At 39.5% G+C, this 21798-nt stretch overlaps 2 protein-coding genes across 4 annotated transcripts in view; both read left to right on the forward strand.

The window, feature by feature from the left end:
* Nucleotides 1-60: 60 nt before the first annotated feature.
* Nucleotides 61-10219, forward strand: LOC107696734 (RNA-binding protein 4B-like). 3 transcript variants are annotated; one of them, XR_001635120.1, is made up of 6 exons: nucleotides 61-174; nucleotides 2313-2665; nucleotides 3994-4978; nucleotides 7806-7885; nucleotides 8304-8399; nucleotides 8512-10219. XR_001635120.1 is itself a non-coding variant. In XM_016497214.1 (4 exons), exons 2-4 carry the CDS (start codon nucleotides 2317-2319, stop codon nucleotides 7813-7815), a joined length of 1344 nt encoding a protein of 447 aa, XP_016352700.1. In that variant the 5' UTR covers nucleotides 61-174; nucleotides 2313-2316; the 3' UTR covers nucleotides 7816-10219. The 3 variants fall into 3 exon arrangements, 1 of the variants encoding a protein (XP_016352700.1); XR_001635119.1 differs by having other exon boundaries at nucleotides 8304-10219; XM_016497214.1 differs by having other exon boundaries at nucleotides 7806-10219.
* Nucleotides 10220-12958: 2739 nt separating this feature from the next.
* Nucleotides 12959-21798, forward strand: part of LOC107696733 (alpha-actinin-3-like) — a 46571-nt gene continuing 37731 nt past the window's right edge. Inside the window, exon 1 of the mRNA XM_016497213.1 lies at nucleotides 12959-13090. Coding sequence (XP_016352699.1) covers nucleotides 12959-13090 — 132 coding nt within the window. The remainder of the gene's footprint in view (nucleotides 13091-21798) is intronic.

The raw sequence follows: 21798 nt of genomic DNA on the forward strand, positions 1-21798 counted from the left end.
CAAGTGTGCTGTTGTGAATGAATTGTGTTTGTGTGTGTGTGTGTGTGTGTGTGTGTGTGTGTGTGTGTGTGTTAGTGAATGCATCCGCATGCGTTCAGTCCCCACTGCTGAAGAATGAGAGCGATTCTAAAGAACGGAAGTGAACCGACCATTTTGAAACCCCGCACCGCTTAGGTAAGATGGGAGATTCTTTTCCTCTCTATATGTTTATGTTTTAAGTAATTCCTTAATGTGTCATATAGGATCAGTAGTTAACGACGGCCGATGCAAAGCGGGATGATATAGACGAGCTCGCGGTGTGATTTATAGAGAAACGCAAAGGGTTTGGTGCGCGAGCTCGGGGACACCCAAAAAAAAAAATCCCTACAAAATGAGTCATCTAGAGATTTCAGCTGGAAAGAATAAATAACAAATACGCACATGTATGTAATGGATATACAAAACTACATAGCGGACGTCGGTGGTGTCGATGACGGAAGCGTTCTGGAGTGTTTTGTAAACATCTGGTGTCAGAAATGTTACATTCAGTAAATCACTCGGCACGCGCTACTCTTGTTGAAGCCGAAGCGCTATGAAGAGATCTGCGAGTCGGCGTTTCTCACACATTTCGTCCGAGTGGTCGTTTAAATGGGGTTCGCGCAGTTTTCAGGGTTGCATTTAAACAGTTATCATCTAAAGAGACGTTTGTTTGTTTGTTTGTTCCGTGAGCTCTACACTGAGGAAGTGAACGTGTTTACTCTGCGTGCACTGCGTCACTAGATTGCTATGGCTTTGTGACGGCAGATAATTCATTTGATCTATGCTGAATACACGTTTCCTTGATGTTTTACGCGTGCTGAATAATTTGCTTTTACGTTGTTAATGTGATAGGACTGAGTTTAATGAGGTGTGATATGTATGATATGTCATCAGGACTTTTATTTGTTTGTCACACATAAAACTTATAATTAAGACAATATGTTGTTTTTACTAGGGTCCAATTTTTTATTAACTGTTATTACCTCTCCCTGCATGTGTAAATGTATTTCTCTTCCCTATTAATGGGAGATAAAACTAACTAAAAAGTACAAAACAATGGTACTGTTGTTATTTTGGGCGGGCACTGTCTGTAAACCATGGTACCTTGGTACTGCATGAATCAGATTACTATAGTACTATGCTTCAGAGTACTATAGTACTGTGATCAAATAATATTTAATATCTGATTATATAATTGTACCATGGTACAGCCACATTTTTGTAAGAGAATTGTATACATTTCACAAAAACCTAGGGTTTAATTCCCTGTGGGGGGACATACATGGACAACGACTACAACATTTCTGAATGATAAACCCACATTACCTAAACAAAGTCATGATGCACTATTAATTAAATTAACAGTGAACAGCATTATAAAAACACACAGTATGTCTTACCTTATTGCATAAGTCAAGTCTAGTGAAGTCACTACTATTTATATAGCGCTTTTTACAATACAGATTGTGTCAAAGCAGCTTGATGCAACAAACTGCGACAGCGCACACTCCACACAGAAAATGATTAAGAATTACTTTTGCAATAATGCATACATTTATATGATTTAAAAAAAAAACTACCATTATGATCTCTACGTTGTCAAAATAATAAAAGAAACATTTTAATGACCAAAACACAGGTAAAAACGGCGCTAACCACAATCTTGAAGCAGGATCCAATCAGAGAAGTCACCGTTATCATAACAGCAGTGCTTATCGTGACAGATGAGCCATAAATTGTCATTATTAGGAACCTCGACCTAGCAATGTTCAGGTCTGTTCTCCTAAAAATATGTGGATTATTTTTAACGAGCATCATCAAACAATTTCGTCTGAACTCTTAATGCTAGTGTATGACAACTGCTATATTCTCAAAAAGTAAAATACTTGGAAAAAGTCCGCACGTTCTCAAAAAACAACAACAACAACAAAAAAAGATTGTTAGCTTGGCATTGAAAATGGTCAACATGTGACCGAAACATTTGCCTTGTTTTTTTTTCCAGTAAATTGCTTACACTGCTTTCATCTCGCTTGTGACTTTTTGATTTTTGAGTGTGCGCGGACTTTTTTCAAGTTTTTTACTTTCTGGGAAACTTTTTTGGTCTATGCACCTCGGTTGGATTGTTTTGAAGGCGTGGTGAGTCTCTGGCTGATTAACTGCTAGATTCTGCCATACGCAAATATGCCATACACCCCTGGAATTGTGTACCCTTCACTTTTCAAATTGTACGTACACATTTATATGTCCTTGTCTGATATGTCAGTTATTAAAATAACATCTTTCACTCATTTCAGCACTATGGATAAGGGCCACACGGTTAAGCTCTTCGTAGGGAATCTGGCCCTTGAAACCACGCAAGAAGAACTGTCAGCCATCTTTGAGTCGTATGGCCAGGTGGTTAGCTGCAGCGTCTTGAGACAGTTTGCTTTTGTACACTTGCAAGGAGAGGGTGCTGCTGAGCGTGCCATCCAAGAGCTCAATGGCCGAGAGTTCAAAGGACGCAACCTTGTGGTCGAGGAGTCCCGAGGACGCCCGCTCCACTCGACGAAGGTGTTTGTGGGTAATCTGAGTAGTATGTGCACCACAGAAGATCTTCGGGAGCTGTTTCAGACCTTTGGCAAAGTTTTGGAGTGCGATAAGGTGAAAGGTAAGAGAGTATTAAGTCGCTGCTGAAACTGAACGCAAAAGTAGCCAGCCCTGCTCCTGGAGGGCTACAATCCTGCAGAGTTTAGCTTTAACTCTAATCAAATTAGGGATGCAATGACACCATTTTTTCAGAAACAACTCGATCCGATACCGAAAATTCTGAATATCTACAGATCCGATATGAGCACAGTTTTTTTTAAATCAATGTAGATTTTCTATACTTCTGTGTGTTGATCTGATCATCACTCTTTTGTGTGTTAAACACAATATGCTAAATATAGACAACTTCATTTTAATGAAAAATAACAAATGGAAAAATATATAAAATCACAATCTATGACAAAAATACTATTATAAACTAGGTTAGTGGATAATTCAGCAGCTAAAGATACTCTAGAAAAATCATGAGCGCAATCTGGTAAAGTGTTACAAATTGCCCTTTGTATTGTAAAATCCATTCATGAAAAACAAGTAAATATATATACTATAAAATTAAAAACATTTATTTTAAATGTATAGCACAGTAATGAAGGCAGCAACATATAATAGATAGGACAGAGCAAGAAAGACTATTAATAATCTTTTATTGCACAAAAGTATTATAATATGAAAGGCTTCAATACAGAGCAGCACAAATGCACATCCCGTGTGCAGAATGATGTACTCAAAGCAACACGGAGTCGCAGCGCTCCGCATAGAAAAGTTCAAAGCACAAAGGAAAGAGATATTGATGCGTAGTTGTGCAATAGTTTGAGCCTTTTCTTTAACCAGTTTTAAATCTCAGTTATTGTGCGCTCTTGAGTAGAGTAACTGAATGGAGGATGACAGACAGCTGCAGTGGAGAGAAGAATTTACGTGAACTTGAATTTAACGACTTAAATATTCATCTGTACCTCACAGTGAACAATGGAACAGCTTCAGATCACTTCAAATATAGTGCATCAAAACTTTATGGTGCTTTATAATGTTTTTGTGCCTTTCGTGGGACCAAACAATAACACAGAATAGTATACGCACAATATCTGATCGGTCTCGTCTGACCGATACCTGATCCGGCAGAAAATGCCAGTATCGGAGCCGATATCGAGACTGAGTATCGGATCGATGCATCCCCAAATCAAACATATCTGAACCAGCTATTTAAAGGTGTTCAGGTTTACGGGAAAATAAGAGGCAGATGTGTTGGAACAAGTTAGCTCTCCAGGGCGAGGTTGGCTACTCTTAATTTAAACTGGGTGTTAGAGCTCATGCAGGGTACCACACAGTTCTGCACTATTCTAACATTTACTAGCCGGGACCCCATAATAATAAAGTTGTGTTCTTGTGAAGGTTATGCCTTTGTCCACATGGAGAACAAGGAGGATGCGCTGCAGGCAATTGAGGCTTTGCATGGGACCTCCTTCAAAGGACGACCGCTCTCTGTGGAGCTGTCCAAAGTTCAGCCAAGTAAGCAGGCTCCAACTGGGAAAATCCCGTGTGTCTGTTGTGGAAAACAGGGCCATTATGCAGGTGAATGCCCAGCTGGTAAACCCACCCTAGAGCAGTACCAGAGCCAAGCGGCCGTGTTAGCCGCCGCCGCCGCTGCAGCTGCTGGCCTTCCACTGCAGGTTCAACAGAGTGTCCACAATTCTGTGTACAACACCTCAACGTTTGACCCCACGTATGCTGCTTTGACTGGACTTACAGCTGCTGGTGCGAGGGCGGAAGGAGGAACCGCCGTGGCGCCAGCTGTGTACGGTGCACTAGCTAGTCAATTGTACGGGACGGTTTCCAATCAGCTGTACGGTGGGACACTTGCAAATCAGGCACTCAACTCTGGTGCTGCTGCAGCTGCCACACAGGTGTACGGCTCCATTAACCCAGCTCTCTATGGGCAGGTGACAAACGGAGCAGTTGGAGCTGCATACAGTCCACAAGTTTACACATCCGCTGTAGCGAATCCAATGTTCCTAGCTGCAGCGCACAGCATGGAGGTACCGACCGCTGCTGCGGTTAACCCAGCTTATACAGTAGCACCAGCTCTCTACACCGCTTCCCCGGCCTACGGGGGTTTTGGGGCAGCTGACCCAGCAGCTATCTTTGAGGCAGCAAGGGCGCACTACTTTGCACAAGGACAGCAAGTTCTAGCTGAACAGCAACAGGCTAGCTCAAAGTCTGGAGAGAGGGACCGGAGTCCGCTAAGAAGATCTGCTCCGCTGCTGCCAGACCCTGTTATGAAACCATTTATGTACCAGAGGGCCAAGCGCAGAGCATTGTTGCCTACACCTGCGGGTCGAGAGGAAGCCGCTGCACAGGAGGATGACGCTGTAGCCAGGTGAGTTGATTGCAGTAAAACAGACACAATCAGGGCCGGATTTACCTCTTATCGTGACATAGGCAAAACAAATTTTTGCCCCCCCCCTTCCCTAGTAATATATAATATTACCACCCCAGCAAAACAAAAATATTTCACAATCAGTGGAAACCATTACAGAGTTTTCTATTGCAATAAGCACTTGTGTTCAGTCAATAAAGATTGAAAGTAGTTCTTAATTTGAGAACGGAGAAAGACCGTTCTATTAATAGGCTCCGGTGCCATGGCCACATCACGCATTATTGCATATAATTGCATTAGTGCGTTATTTCTCTAATAATTTTAATGGCCTGGAGTAACATCCACACCTCAAGACATAGTTCAGATGATTTATTTCAAGACATTTGTCATGTTTCCGTCCTGAAATCTCGTGTGAGTTGAACTAATTTCTTACGCACCTCATCCCAAACCTTCCATAGCAAATTCCAAAACGTCAGTTTAGAGCTAATAACAGAGGCTTGAGCCACTGATATCCAGGCTAATGCAGTTATTAGAGAGAGAGATTAAGCAGCGTCTACTAATAGCAAATCTTTAAGTTGAACTGCTTCAAGAACCTCGCTACTAAGAAATGTCATGTAGCTTTTCAGCTGCGAAACAATTTTATTGATAAATTCGCAGGGCAGCGCTGGGAACAAGTTTCTGTTCGCGTCTCCGCGTGTGTGCGTCTGTGTACGAGAGAACGGGAGAAAGATTGTGTGATTTCCGTACATAAAAGATTACTGTTGTAGATAGCCCATAGCATATCAAAAATGTTATATATCTCTTCATTGTGTTTGGTCCCCCCTGGACAAGCGAGCATAGGCACGTGCCGTAAATCCGGCCCTGGACACAATACATGATTACAGCAGAAGTTTGTCAATTTTCAAAAGTTGGCTGTTTTATTACCGATTTACAGTGGCGGTGATGTGTGTGTGTGGGTTTGCGTGTAAATGTGTTTCTGTGTTTGTTTCTCTCCCTGTCCAATGGTGTGTATATGTATATGTATGTATGTGTATATATATATATATATATACCCCGAACTCGCCCTACACACCCCTGAAACACCCTTCCGCTAGTGTGCTCCACGTCCTCTCTGCCTCTCCTTTCCTTGTGCTGCGTGTGTGTGCGTGTTAGAAAGAAGCCACAGGTGTATGTTTATGACGTGTGCGTGCTTGGGTTTAAGACGGTGGCTGTGTCGGTTTGAACTACAGACTGGAGCCTCTAACCTTGGTTCTGATCTCACACACACACCCAGTGTAGTCAGGGCTGAAAAGGGAAAACTGCATGCTCTCATTCCTGCACACGTAACCAATGTAACACATTGTCTGTTTAAAGAAACCTTCAATCTATTGCCAATTAGTTTTTAAGAGTAGATTAGGCACTAGCCACGATGCTTTTTAACTTTTATATTCCTAAGTGTTTGTAGTCTATGAATGAATACTGGACTTGATATTTTTAAATACTGCTTGATTAGTTATATGAACTTAACCAGTTTACGCATTCATATAGTTAAGACATTTAGATTTCGATGCATTACAAAAATGTTGAAATAAGTTGAATGTATGTTTACTCCAAAGGTGTGTGAAGTGTAGGACCAGGGTTGGACAGTATTTTATGTGTCTTTGTGTGTGTGTGTGTGTTTCTTGTTTTTCTCTGGGACTGTGGTGTAGCGTGTATGCTTTCCATTGGTTGTCACGACAGGAATGCACACGTGCACAGGGAAGCGACCTCGATCCACACGCACATACATACGCATCCCTTAAAACCTCAGAAGGGAGAAACTTTAGTGATGACCTTTAACCCCACCCTTCCATCCCTGTCCACCCATCCTGAAAGCTGAAAGACACTGTGACTTCTCTCCCCTCCAACTTTAATGTAGCTACTTCCATAGATATGGTGATGTATGGGAAGCAACCAATCAGAGGAAGGTGTAGCTAGTCAGCTTTTGCTGGGATCTGTCTTACGGGAGCGTCTCTGAGCTCGCCAACTTAACTGCCAGGATGCATTGTAGAATCTGTTTTTTGTAAAGTGTTTTTTATTAATGCTATCGTGTTTTTATAAACAGTGATAAGGGACTCAATTATCCATTTAAAGAGACGTACTCCTTTTAATTTTTAACTTTTGTTTACAGCTGCAAGAGAGAGAACATGTTCCTTTTTTGCAGTGATTGTTTATAGCCAAAATTCTTTTTTTCTAGAAAAACAGCCAAAATCATGAGTGGCCTACGATTCTTATGCCTTAGTAGTGAAATGTATTAAAGTTTTGCTTTGTTTTGTTTTTTTTAATCTGTAGTCTTATAAAGTGAAACTGGATTAAGGCTACACGAAAGTGCTGTATATTCTGTGGTGCTGTGATTTTGGATTAAATGAATTGGGAGATTCATATCAGTTTCTTTCAGTCTTCCTGCTCATTTCGCTGCTGCAACTCCATAGATGACCCTCACTGCATCTCTCTCCAACTCTCTTTGCATCTGCCTCTCATTTAGTGACAGTATTTCATTCATTTACCATGCCCCTGTTCGCACCTATGTGCTGAGGATGCCAGTGTGTGAATGTGAATGTGACCTTAGAAAACATTTTGCATCGACATTCATGTTTGTAGTTTCTATCACGGTAACTATTCTTGCCGCAAGTGTTCTCAGAAGAGAAGACTTTAAAGATCTGTACAGGATCTTTACGACTATAACAAGCCTTCAAATAAAAAGCCTGCCTGATCATTTAAAGAGGGAACTCAAGAGCTTTTGCTTGGAGCTTTAGCTGTTCTTGCCTTTTGATGTTTCATGATTGTTTTTCCTTTGTGAAACGAGCAGACTTGTATGAATCGGAGCCCTGAAAAGAAGCTAAAGGACTAGAGACTGATCCCAATCTCACCCCTGTCTCTATGGATGGGGTAAGTCTAGGGGCAACCCCACTCTATACCCCACAGCTGCACACACCATACCAAACCCCTTCCCCAGGAGCAGCAAAATCTTCGACCCAGCTTTTGGTACTTTTTAACCACCCATAGTCCCCATGCAGTTTCTTTAACTCTTTAACTGGAGTGTGCTTCAATGATGACTATCCTTGACATGCTTTTATGATGCAAGCATATTGTAAAACATGTTTATGTGTGAGTGTCAGGAGGCACCCACACTGTAAAACTTTTCTGCATTTCCTTTAGTTGTACGTGATGGGGCTGCAATTGTAAATTCAAGATCTCTCCCACAAGGCTTCGCTCACTTCTGCTTCCATTGTGCATGCTTCTTTTTTTTTCTTGTTTTCACCCCCAAAAACAAAGATTTCTGATGTGACTGTTCCAACTGAACTAGGTCCCTATGGAACTGTGGACACCAAACGCAGAGCTGGTTTGGGGGGAAGAAAGTTAGCGTCGCGCAGTGTACAGGAAACTCTTTCACTCCATACAGGTAAACGCACTGTGCCTCGCCCCCTTTCTACCTGTCATCCTCCCCGATAGCACTTGCGCCTGACCGTGTATCCACTCTATTTCTCCTCACCACCACCCCACCCCTCTTGTAGATTCCTTACTTCTCGTCACCACTGCCATAGCCAATTGGTTCTCTAAACACCAGTGTTATGCTACTCTGTCACTGCCAAAAGGGGGCGGCGGGGGTGACCGTTTACTGCTTCTGTGGTTAGTGTGTGTCGGTAATGGGTGGGTGCTTGGTGCTCCTATAACTGATGTGTTGGTTTAGCTTCGGAGAGAGTGTGGTGATAATGTGTCCGTAAGCAACTGAGTGAGTGGACTTGCTGGTCAATGATTGAAAGACTGCGTAAAATGAGTGTTAAAACAAGTTTGCAAGGGTGGCTGATAAAGGTGTGTGACAAAGGTGAGTGATTGTGCATCAGTATCGTCGACCTCACCTGGCCCCCCGTCTCCATGTGCCTTTTTTTTGTTTGTTTATTTGATTTAACCCTTGCCCCCAGGCTTCCTCGAGTCTACTCGCCGTTAATGCCCAGCTCACCGCCGCCCTCGTCGCATCCCCAGTGCTAGTTATTACGTTTGTTCAGTGTTAACCACTGCTTGAACGCATCCGCAAAAGCTCTGTGACTGGACCTGAGACACTGGCCAACATTTTATTCGCAAGACTCTCATTTGGGCTCAGTGACACTGGAAACCCTTATCAAGCAGTGCTTGACTGTGATGCACTGCTCCGCCGTAAACCAACAAGGCATTCTTATCATAAACATATGCTTTTGTTTCCTAAATTGACAACAATTCTTGAGCAGAAGCTTAGTTATAGTCATACCAAACAGTTACCAAATTTGGTTTTTGTTTGTCAGATGAAAAGACATTATTTTAGGAGTTAATCTGAAAGCTACCTTGTGTTACCTGTTCAAATGAGAGTTTGTTATAATGTTTGTGTTTGAAATAGCTGAATGTATAAGTAGGTGGCACAGATTTAGATCGCCTACCTGGTTAAATTACATAGCCGGTAGAGGAATGTCCTAGAAAACAAGCAGCTTCAGCTGGGGAAAAAAAAGACTGCTGAACCTGAGCTGCCGGAGGGATACTTACAGGACCTTTCCTCCAGAGGGAGCATGGTAGTGAAGTGTGGCTTATTTCACTAGAAGGTGCTGTTGTTCTTGATTTTTTCTGATGATGATGATATAGCATCTTCCCATACATTGTCACACACATCTGCATTGCTTCTTGTCTATAGTGTCTGTTTAACTTTGCCTGTAGGAATGAGGGGAAAAGGACAAGATGACCTCAGTTTTAGATCTTATTCTGGAGGAAAAGGAACTGTTCGTTACCTGAAATAAGATGTCTCTTATGCCAGAGACAGAGTAGTAGCTGGTACTCCCAATGTTAGCGGTATTAAGATCTTTGGCTTGCAGATATTTGCGGTTGACAGATTTCCATGATGTTCGTAGCATCCGTTAATGATGACAGGTGTCTGCGGCAGATAGTTATCACTGGTTTTTGAGAAGAGCCTTCTATACAGAATTTTGGTTCTTAAACATGGTTCTTGGTTCGTAAACAAATCACTTACCTCCTTCTCAGACTTGCTCTTCCAGCTTAAGTCTCTTTGAACCTAGATGATACGCTCTTTCTGTCCACTTCCTCTCTAGATATCGTCGACCTTCTTGTTTAAACTGGACAATAACAATAACACAACCTCTCTTGTTTGAATCCTGTTATATTTAGAAAACTTCAGTATTTTATTGTTTTAAATTTTTCTTTTTTTCCCCCTCTCTGATTCTTTATAAGGATATCCCCTACCAGAGCATGTGAGCGGAGCGGGGAGCGGAGTGGTAATATTTCCTTAAGAGCGCAGAGCGCCTTTCTGAAGATTCTGCTCCGCTCGCTCAATACGCTCAGCGCCGCTCGCTCAACCCAGAATGCCGTTTGGTGATTTGCTTGTTCGAGATCGAGAATCTGTAGAGATCGAGAATAGTAGAGCAGTTATGGAGTTCAGATATTGTTTCAACGAAGTTGCAAGCCTTATACATAAATGTAAAGTAAAAATCAAAGTTAAGAATGAGCAGGGAGAAGAAACTGAGAGGGAGTGCGGGGAGACTGTTAAAGTTAGTACAGATTCATATTGATTACAGAGAGCACGAAGATGTGCTACGCAAACATGGTGCAGCAAAAGGTGAGCTAGTTACATACCATAATAAATGAATAAACAGGTAGGCTAAGGTTATATTCGGTTGTACGGAGCCCCCGATCATGACATGCAGACAAAATCACGGCCACGAATTTAGAATAGGCTAGTTCTCTTTTATGCTAGGACTACATTATGGCCACGAATTAAGAATTAATTTTTTCGTTTAGTCTAAATTATGGCCACGAATTAAGTATTCGTTCTCTTGTTTAGACTTAGCTGGCACGAATTCATTCGTTCGTTAATTCGTTCATTCCCTAGTTTTAGTAGGCCTAAATCGTGGAACGAATTATTATATTTCGTAATTACTTATTAAAATCATTATTGCTTAAAATTAATAAATAATAATAAATTAATAAAAAACAGAGAGCACGAAGATGTGCTACGCAAACATGGTGCAGCAAAAGGTGAGCTAGTTACATACCATAATAAATGAATAAACAGGTAGGCTAAGGTTATATTCGGTTGTACGGAGCCCCGATCATGACATGCAGACAAAATCATGGCCACGAATTTAGAATAGGCTAGTTGTCTTTTATGCTAGGACTACATTATGGCCACGAATTAAGAATTAATTTTTTCGTTTAGTCTAAATTATGGCCACGAATTAAGTATTCGTTCTCTTGTTTAGACTTAGCTGGCACGAATTCATTCGTTCGTTAATTCGTTCATTCCCTAGTTTTAGTAGGCCTAAATCGTGGAACGAATTATTATATTTCGTAATTACTTATTAAAATCATTATTGCTTAAAATTAATAAATAATAATAAATTAATAAAAAAAAATAATAAAACCTGCTGACGTCGTAGAAATTAATTGTTAATTCAAATTATATTCGGAGCTCTGTAGTTATTAAATAATCTCAGTTAAACTGTAGACCTAAGCTAACACACAGCTGTATATAGGCCTAAATACAGAACTACAGAGTACAGAAGATATTAGCCTACACCACTTAGGCCTATTAAAATATTATTTTTAAAAAAACTGACCCGAACTAATAGGTAGTCCTACAGAATGTAGGCTAGATATAGGCAGCAGTAATTTATAATCTAATATAATGCACGCAAATTTGTTCTTTACAGAACGGAGCGGGATCTGAGCGGGAATTGGTTTACGGCAAGCGTGAGCGGAATATTAACGGAGCGCTTGCTTGGGCGGTTAGAGCGACTGAGTGGAGCGCACGTCCATAGAGCGGAAAACGTAGCGGAGCGTCACACCGCTCCGCTTCGCTCACATGCTCTGTCCCCTATTGAGTGAAAAGCCTACTCCAGTACTTTTGAAAGTCAAAGTGCATAATTTTTTATAATTCATGTATGAAACGAGAATAATTTGCAGGAGATAGGATGTGAGCTGGTCGTAATGTTTTTATCACCTTCTAATGAATATATGCATGCTTTGTTAATGTGTGTATATTGCAAAAACCTTGCGACTGGTAAAGTGTACTCTCCTACACCAGCTTCTGCATGAACACTGTTTGGCATCGCATGCTTACTGCAATAAACTAGAACTATGACAGAATACGCTATGTTGTGCTCATTTACTTGTCATCAATTTAAAGTAAGAATGATTTAATTTTCTTTTTTTTAATAAGTAAATGATTGCATACACTCAATCTCTTAATGTTGTATTCTTAAATAATATTTTACATTTTTCCATAAGACTTTTTTTTTCTTGAAATGGGTCTTCTATATTTCTTCTAACAGAAAGAGACAAATACTTGTCTCTATTTGTTTTAAATATAAAAGAAGCACTATTGTGTGTAGTAAGCATTGCATGTATAGAGATGTTACAGGCATTACTATTTATTAAGAGGGAGACAATCAGGGATTTTAACAGGCCTGGGATCTGCTTGTGCACCTATTTTCAATCCATAGCAGTCAGCTGGTTGTCGTTTCAACTGGCCCCAGAACTGCCGCTTGGGTAAGTAGATATAGACTACTGCCAAGGACAACAGGTGTTAGCAAAGTGGAGGGCACCAGGAGGCGTGTATGAGATAATTCCCTGCCCTACACTAAAAGAGCTACCAGTTATTGGTCCCAGTGCACAGTGTGACCCGCCTCTCACACCTTTTAGGTAGCATAACCCAACACCCACACAACCAGATCTCTTATTTATTGGGGTGCAGTCACGTGTGCTACTTTTGACCAGGACAGGAGCACTGGGCAGCAGAAGTTCTGCTCGCACCTCCACACAGGCACCTCAGACGAGTGGAGTCTGGCCTCTTCCTCCACGGTCATACACGTACACACTGAGCGGGTGTTCTCCTCTAACGCACGGACAGGATTTCGAGTTCACGATCTAGAGTGCAAGGCACGTAACTTCTAATATTAAGAGTTAGAGGGAAAAGTGTAAAAGATGACGACTGTTATTGAGACGCAGGTGCAGTATAACACCTACATGATGTCTACGGAAGACTACATGACTCAGGAGGATGACTGGGACAGGGACCTTCTGCTGGACCCTGCCTGGGAGAAACAGCAGAGAAAGGTATGTTCGTATGACTGCTGAACATCACTGCCACACAATCAAGTCACTTTGAGGGGGCAAGATTTATTTATTTTTGGGTTTTTTTGCATTTGTGTTATATTACTTGGCAAGATTCCACCAAAATTCAATGGTTACTAGTTATTTCGATAACTAAAAATAACAATTCTTAAAGTTTTTTTTTTATACAGTTTGTATCACTGTATGCAAATAGTAGTTATACGTGTTGTAGTTTTGGAGTAAATGATGGCTACCATGTTAAATGTTTTTTTAATTATACCCAATTACATTTACTGTGGTAACCTTTGGCTAAAATTCTGTATAGTCACTACAGTATTTATTACAATATGGTCAAAAAATAACGAAACTAAAACTACTCAAACTGCTTTAATGAAATCCTGTATTTTTTTTCTCCTTTTCATTTACCATAGTAAGGATAGCTCTTTCACTATAGTAAGACTGGCTGTAGCGACTGGTATCGCAACGGAATTTATGATTACCCTAACAAATTTGAAGAAAGGAAATCGTACTGAACATACTATACAACGCTTGGTTACGATTTAAACAATATTTTTACTATCGTTTCGAGCTGACAAGCGAGTTTACGTGTTGTACAGCTGTTGGTTCCATTCGCAGTTTTCCTCCGTGTTGTCTTACCACATCCCCGCCCTCATTAAATTTGTGCCTAATTTTAATCAGTCTTTATGTGTTATATGAGTCTATAAAACCGTATTACTAATCGCTTTACGGAACACGGATACTGTTTTAGACAATCGTTGCATTTCCAGAGTTGTAAATTACCTCAGAAAAGCGCGCGTAATTCTAATGCGTTATGTGAAAACACGTAGCCTACTCTTTAAACTTACCTGTGCTTTAAACGGACAAATAGTCGCTCTTTAGAGTCAAAACTCGGGCTTTTCTGTGTGAAGGCAGAGAAGTTAGGTTAACAAGACGTTTTTGAAGATCATCTGGTTGACAGGAATGACAGGTGACGTTTAATAGCCGTCAGTGGAGCTCGTGCCACGGTCTGAGGTGACGTCAGCCAAGAACAACTGGTTGATCTCTGCAAACCACAGATTCGAGGTGTCAAGCTCAGATATGTCTGATCAAGACAGAAAAGACTCTTTGAATTCTTAAGTTGCATTGTATATCAGATGCTAATATTTTTGAGAAAATTGTCATATGGTCACTTCTGGTTTAGGAAGCTATGTTTAGACATGGTTTAATATCTATTGATATCGGTACATGTATATTTTAAGAAGAACATAACCATTAGTTTTAAATGTTTTGAATGTTTTATTGGGGGGGCGGGGGGCGGGGAATGTGTTTTTGCAAGACGTGGCCTTAATCATAATGTAGAAAAAGCATTGCATGTGTTGGCTAGACCTGACAAAGCTGAAAGACTTCAACAGATGGTGTGAGAGCAAGAGAAGTGCAAGGAGGGTTCATTTCAGTCTGTGAATAAACATGTCCTAAAAATACTCCTGAACCTTGCCGCCCCATCTCCCGTGCTGCTGCCTCGTTCCCTCCATTCTTAAGACCTTTTCTGAGCTCCTTTGCCTGTGCAGTTGCTCCCTCTGTATTTGATAGCTAGCAAAAAACGGCACCATGTCAATTGTCACTATTTTAATGGCGCACATTTTTAAGATTCAAACGGTGGTGTTCCATAGCCATCACCTCCAATGGTGTAAACCATAGACTTTACATTCGTCAATACCTCCCGCTTCTCAACTAAAAAAAGAAAAGGTGAAGTTTAAGAGGCTAGTCACTTTTTTCCATTTGTTTAAGCAAAATGGTTATGGAGTGATATTTCTCATGGGCCCCTCTAGCGCCACCTGGATGATCTGTGACTTTTTTTTACTAATTTTTCAAATGTTAAAGACAATTGAGTTAATGCCAATTGATTACATGAAGCTAAGCTAATATAAGTTCTTAACTTGATCTTGTTGCAGTGATAAAAGGCTTCAAATCAGGTTGTTAGATGGGTTTCAGACTTGAGTACAGAGGGTCTTTAAACATCCTCAGGCATGTAAGATCAGCATAAGGAGCTGATATCACAGCGTAAATATAGAAAGTGCATCATTTTGCAATGAAACGAATATGGGGGTTGCTTGGGTGTGGAGGTTCTGCACCTGTTCTAGCTCCACTGTGCTCTTATACAGAAGTACCAGTAATAAAGTGATTGTCAACATCCTGTTTCATCTGATATCTGTCAAAAGGCAGCAGAAAATAGATAAATCGTTTCTGAGCACCGCTGTGCTGTTGACTAGTAAATTCTGAGTTTAAATTCTCTCACAATCTGGCTTAAAATAACTGATATCATGCTGCCCGCTAGCCTAATGGCTGCATTAGTATCTATGTCAGAAAGAATAAATCAGTGGAAAGAGTCTTAGTGCTGCCACCTAGAGGAGTATAGAGATATTGGAAATCTCCCAAATCAAAAAATAAAAATTTTATTACAAATAGTGAAACATTTCAATGAGATCTTCTGCGTTCTAAGACATCAGTTTGTTGTTGTTGCTGCAGCTAAGCTATTGCTAATGTAGCTAAACTGTCAACTTCAATGTTAAGTTTTATACCCATCCTTGCTATATTTACCTAGGAATTTCTTGAAAGATTGATGTTGTGGCAACTTGTGAATTTGCATTGTTTTTTGTTTTTTTTTGCCTATAGGACAGGACAATATAGTAAAAATTTATATTTGTGATTGCTTTGTTGGAAATATAGCAACATTTTGAGTGTCATGGCTTGAGTTTCATTTGTCCGGTTAAGTCTCTTAACGATATGAGTTTATATGGGATGATTAGCTACTATAGATTTATTTACTCGAAATCCTCACATGGCATTTTACATTTTAAGACACTTCCGTGCAACAAAAATGGCATTAATGTTGATAATGACTTTTTATTGTTATTGATATCGGTACATAAATAAATGTCATGGTATATTGTTTTAATTTAGTGGAAAATACAAATTACAGTTCCACTGACTGAAAAGAAACATTGTAACAAATTTCACAGCAAATATATGAGGTGATTGATTAATATCATTAAAAAGTGTAAACGTATGTCAATTTTAAGACAATTTAAAAAAATATTTTGCTGCTGTTTGGAGGGCAGAAGTTTCTATATATACACACATTACCGTGACCTTGAAATGATTTTTTACTTGCATCAAGATGTAAACAATACCCACACATACAACACAGCGAGACGAGATTCTAGTCACACTATAAAACAGGGAGATATAAATACCCTTTACGCAAGTCTGCTCAAGATCCTTATTTGCTAACAAACGGTTATTCATGAGGGAAAAGTCATCGCTGATCAAATTAAGTTGACATCTGTTCTCTGTGGTGTGAAGTCGCTGCTTTCTGCCAGTCATTTTTTGTGAGGGCCGCTTCTACTTCTGTCGCTGAGTTGAGTTACAATGTTTCCGTTGCTTCTGAGTGTGAACTGATCTATTGGTCAAGGCTTAGATATCAAGAGGACATGGCAGTCGTTCTCAATGCCAAAATTCATTGGCACACTTTGCGTTTAGATCAGATTTAGATTGTCGACATTTGCGTAGAAATCCGTTTGACTTGACTTTGCACAATTAGTCTTTTTCTTAACGACTCGCTATATGATTTACAGGACATTTAGCAAAACTATTTTATTTTTAAATGTGTTTTCAGGGAAATATGAGCCAGTTTGCATATCCCCATTCGTCACTACTACATTTGAATGGATTTTATATCATTTGAATTGTTTTTAATGATTGGATGTAGGTTGACATGAAAATATCAAGCTTTCACTGCCTGCGCTAAAACAAATTTAGTGTGAAAACAATTTTCATTTAGAAATTGCGCTAGTAAATTACAGAAATAATAGTAATTTCTTTAAAAGAAATGGCAAGTAATGCATTGAATTAAACATTAAATTTTGACGTAGAAAGACCTAAATCATTTTTTTTTTTTCAATAATCTTTTATTTATTTATAACTTCTTATATATGCATATCTCCTGAGTCCTTTGAATACTTAAATATAGGGGTCATTTTCAGAAAATGCAAAAAATATTTTTGAAAAAAAAAACATGATATTTAAGATAATATTTTAGATTCTCAGTATTGTGAGATTTTGTGCTGTGGTATGTAACGACCTCTCATATAACTGGATTTATTTACAGTATGTGAAGAGTCAAACATATAAAAGGGATCATTTTACTAATACAATTACTTGTATTACTCTGACATTGTGTATGTTATTTTTTTTTGTTATTTTCATTGTTACTTAAATTGTGTTTCAAAAAGTTTCAATCAATTTGCTTTACATTTACCTTGTATAATCTTTTCAAATGTCTATAAAAGTCTCATCTGTGTGTGGCTAGAAAATATCAATCACACATATCGTTTTTTTTTTTACTTTGATCTTAATTTGCATATTTCAAAGGCTAAGCACTTCTTTTAATCATTTGTTGAAAAAGAAACAGATTTAGACTCATTTTTGACGGTCATTTTTTCCGAGTTTCAGGTCCTATTGTGTATTAGTGTCATTTCTTATTTTTTGCATTATTCTCACAGAGAGAAAGTGTTTCAGAGAGCGAGTGAACAAGCGGGCGAGAGATTGTGTGGTCAGATCAGATGGCAGTTGCTATTCCAGAAGCTGTGGCCATGTAGGGCAGCGACTATAAACTACCAGAGGTAAAATGTCTATAAAAGTCTCATCTGTGTGTGGCTAGAAAATATCAATCACACATATCGTTTTTTTTTTACTTTGATCTTAATTTGCATATTTCAAAGGCTAAGCACTTCTTTTAATCATTTGTTGAAAAAGAAACAGATTTAGACTCATTTTTGACGGTCATTTTTTCCGAGTTTCAGGTCCTATTGTGTATTAGTGTCATTTCTTATTTTTTGCATTATTCTCACAGAGAGAAAGTGTTTCAGAGAGCGAGTGAACAAGCGGGCGAGAGATTGTGTGGTCAGATCAGATGGCAGTTGCTATTCCAGAAGCTGTGGCCATGTAGGGCAGCGACTATAAACTACCAGAGGGACACACAGGCCTCACGACAGCTTTATGTGTGTGTGTTCAGGTGTTCGGAAATTTGTGTGTTTAGCTTTGCGTATATGCAGTTATATATCAACATTTGCTTCACTTACAAAAATGGTAATACTATGGGTTTTTACAGACACTTTCATATGTGCATTACCAGGGTGTTGTTTAAAATACCTTTCATTACCTTGTAGATTCTGTGGAATATGAATAGGTTAATCATACGGTACCATAGTATAGCCATCTAATACCATTACGTACCATGGTACCCCTACTGTGCTTTTGTAAGACTTGAGTGTGATGTTTGGGTGACATTTTAAGAATAAGCTGTAATGTGGTCTCTGGTCTCTACAGGGACTGTGTGTGTGTGTGTGTGTGTGTGTCCATCTGCACAACTCATTACTGAGGAGTCAGTTTAAGTGTGATGCTCTTTCAGCTGTCTGTAATGCAGGAGATTCGTTATATTTATTATTCACGTTCTTCTATCATGTTAATTCCTTACAGTTAGTATACATTCATACCTGTATAACAACTAAATATACCCTTAAAACATTACAGCTTAACAAATCCAGAATTAATTGCTAATTCAGACATTTAAATAAAAATAAATAATAATAATAATTTACATACATGATGTGCATGTTATGGGCGCATTCATTGTTATAGACATAATGCTTTGTCACTTGAAAAATCTGAGATTTTTTTTTTCCTCTGAGTTGCAATCTTAACTATGAACAACATTCTCTGCTCTAATTACACCTTTAAAAGCAGGAGAAGGCAGATTTTGAAGTGAAACGCTAATGACAGTATTAGTCTCATAGAGGATGCTGTAGATGAGGTTGCCATAGTAACTCAGAAAGGCAAACTTAGTTTTAAGGAAACTCATTCAGTAACACACACACATACATACACGCACACACAGAGTCTTTCTCACGTTGAATCCTCAGCCGTCGTCACATTTCTGTGAACCCATTAATGAGTGCTGCCGCAGTCGATAAATGTCGAAATGTGAGATGTCAGGTCCTAGCATGCCTCAAGTGTGTGTGCTGGGTGACTGAATGTTGCTGCCTTGTCATTCCTTTTAGATGATTTCAGACTTTCCATTCCCATTAGCATAATTTAGCACAGAGTCGCAAGAACACATTGACCATAAGACATCACGGACACTCGGTTAGTCAATGTTTTGAAGGGTTGCCAGATCTGAGTAACAAACCTAGGTATAACACCCCCGCTCCCACTCTGAAATTATTTATTTATTATTTAACTATTATTAATTTTTCCACTCCCATACCAAAAATGCATATTTTACAATCTCCATTATGCATTACACAAAATCTTAACTTGAAAATCACTATATATGTTAATAATAATCATAAAAACAGTCCTACCAGTGTGTTCCCTCACAAAACCAATAGCACAGTTTTATCATTGGAAGAATATAAAATAAAAAATATTGTATTAGCTTTAGTGCTTCATTTGCATGACTCTAGTTTATCATCAACGCTTCATGACTTTGTGAGTAACAGTATATTCACATACTGAAGGGCATGTCTGAAGCTTGGTGCTAACACGATCGTCATAGTGACAACAGCCAATCACATTACTTTTCCGGTGTTGCATGAACATGATTGGCTAGCGTCCGCGCTAAGGTATTTGCATAAGGCGATCTGATTGGCTGGCGCCTGCGTTGGTGCTTGAAAAGTTGAAAATGCATCAACTTTTGCCGCAAGCAATGGCAGTGCCACGACACAACAGACCCACAATTCAGTTCGGTGATGCATGACGTTACCCATTCAAAATAAACGAGAAGCGTTAACAGTGACATCCTGTGTGAATACACCGTAAGGGGCCGTTCACACAGAATACATTTTTGCATCTAAAAACATGAGACGCAGAGCTCAGGTATGGATTTTTAAAAAATCAAAGCACAGAATGTCTCCGCCATGTTGCTGTCAAATAAAACCGTTGCCATGCCAGCTTGCTTACTGTAAACAAAAGCTCACAATGCTTGCCCCGCCTCCGGGGTCTTCTGATTGGTCCACTGTTTTGGAACTGACTTCACTTCTTGTAAAAGTTTAACGGTCATACACGTCTGTCTAGCGCATGTTTACATAGAAAAACAATGGAAAAGTAGCACATTGGAATGGAAAAACACGTTCTGTGTGAACAGCCCCTAATCTTGTAGCTCTGTTTGTTGGTGAGATGAGGTGAAGCTGCCTACAAAGTAAGTATTTTAGGGTGCCATAGTTGTGCTTCCGATGTTACGGGGCATTCATACATGATGCATTTTTAAAAGTTAAACTTATTTTAACGTGAGCGTTGCATTTTAATGCTGTGACAAATGTGAGACGTGAAAGAAAAGAGATGCTAATGCAACGTTCAAACACATGTGTCTAGCGGTGTTTCCAAGTCCGCAGTTTTCCTGCGTAATTGGACTGTTTTTATACTGCTGCCACACATTTAAAAAAAAAAATATTTTTTTTTAGCTGTGTGTTGAAGCGAAGCCTCCTGTTAATTTGGAGCAATTTTGATCGTCATTTACCCCAGAATGCAATTGGGTGGGGTTATTATATAGACCTGGCAACCCTGCTGCCTAGCGCACATTTACATAAAACAATGGAAAAGTAGTGCAGTAGAATACAAAAAAACACCTTAATTATGATGCCTCCTAAGTAGCCGTTCACACACGACGTGTTTGTGCATTAGCCTACGCTGCATAAACTTATGACAAAATGGTGGGAAAATACCAAAAAGGGCAGTTGAAACCTATATTCCATTCTGTCCCAAAGTGTCAATAAAAATAAATATGACTGTAATAACAGTTTAGTGTACTCATTTAAAGTATTATTTAATATATACACATGCACTGTTGTCTTAGCAACATGCTAATGGAAAATTAATTTGAAATTGGTTTAAAATCTGTGTGAAATGTAGAGGAAAGTCAGCTGAATTTTGCTGAGTGGGATTTAAATGAATTATGATGAACTATGTCTGAAGAGCAGTTTTGTCATTAGCATTTGTGAGAACTTCTAGTCCTTGAAGAACTTAGATTACCTTTGTTTTTTATTTGTTAAACTTAGTTCCTCTCAGAGAATCAGTTTAGTGTGTTTCTGATGCAATGGCTGAAATAAAATGTCAGAAATCAGTGGTTGTGTATGTGAAAGGTTAGCAGCAGTGGTCAGGCCGAGGGAACTGCTGCATTGTCCCCTGTGGCCTCGTCATTGCGATCTCGTCATTGTTTTCCCTCCTCTGACAATTACCTCCATCCAGCGAGTGAACGAGCGAAAGAATGAGCTGGATAATGAATGGCAGCCGTCCAGACAAATGACAAGCTATTAATACAGTCCTAGCTGCTTTATTTACTCACAATTACCGGGAGTTTTTTTTTCCAGCTCGGTGATCATGCTTTGGTAAGGTGATAATTCCTCCCTACTAGAGGCATTAGACGAGCATACCTGCCTGTGTGTGTTTGTGTGTGTGTGTGTGTGTGTGTGTGTGTGTGTGTGTGTGTGAGTTTGGCCTGACCTGTCCAGTACATTCATACAGACTTTATGAATGTGATGTTCTGTATTTACACTGAGCACAGTGTGGCACATAAGTGCATTATAAGGATATTTAAAAGAACAGTTTGTGTGAGTGAGTGAGTGAGTGTGAGAGTGTGTGTGAGTGAGTGAGTG

The sequence above is a fragment of the Sinocyclocheilus anshuiensis genome, unplaced genomic scaffold (genome assembly GCF_001515605.1).
Source record: "Sinocyclocheilus anshuiensis isolate Anshui unplaced genomic scaffold, SAMN03320099.WGS_v1.1 scaffold1091, whole genome shotgun sequence".
NCBI lineage: Eukaryota > Metazoa > Chordata > Actinopteri > Cypriniformes > Cyprinidae > Sinocyclocheilus > Sinocyclocheilus anshuiensis.

Coding starts and splice junctions, on each gene's coding strand:
- LOC107696734 (XM_016497214.1), top strand. CDS start 2,317: ATGGATAAGGGCCACACGGTTAAGCTCTTCGTAGGGAATCTGGCCCTT. Junction 2,666..3,993: donor GGAGTGCGATAAGGTGAAAG/GTAAGAGAGTAT, acceptor GTTCTTGTGAAG/GTTATGCCTTTGTCCACATG.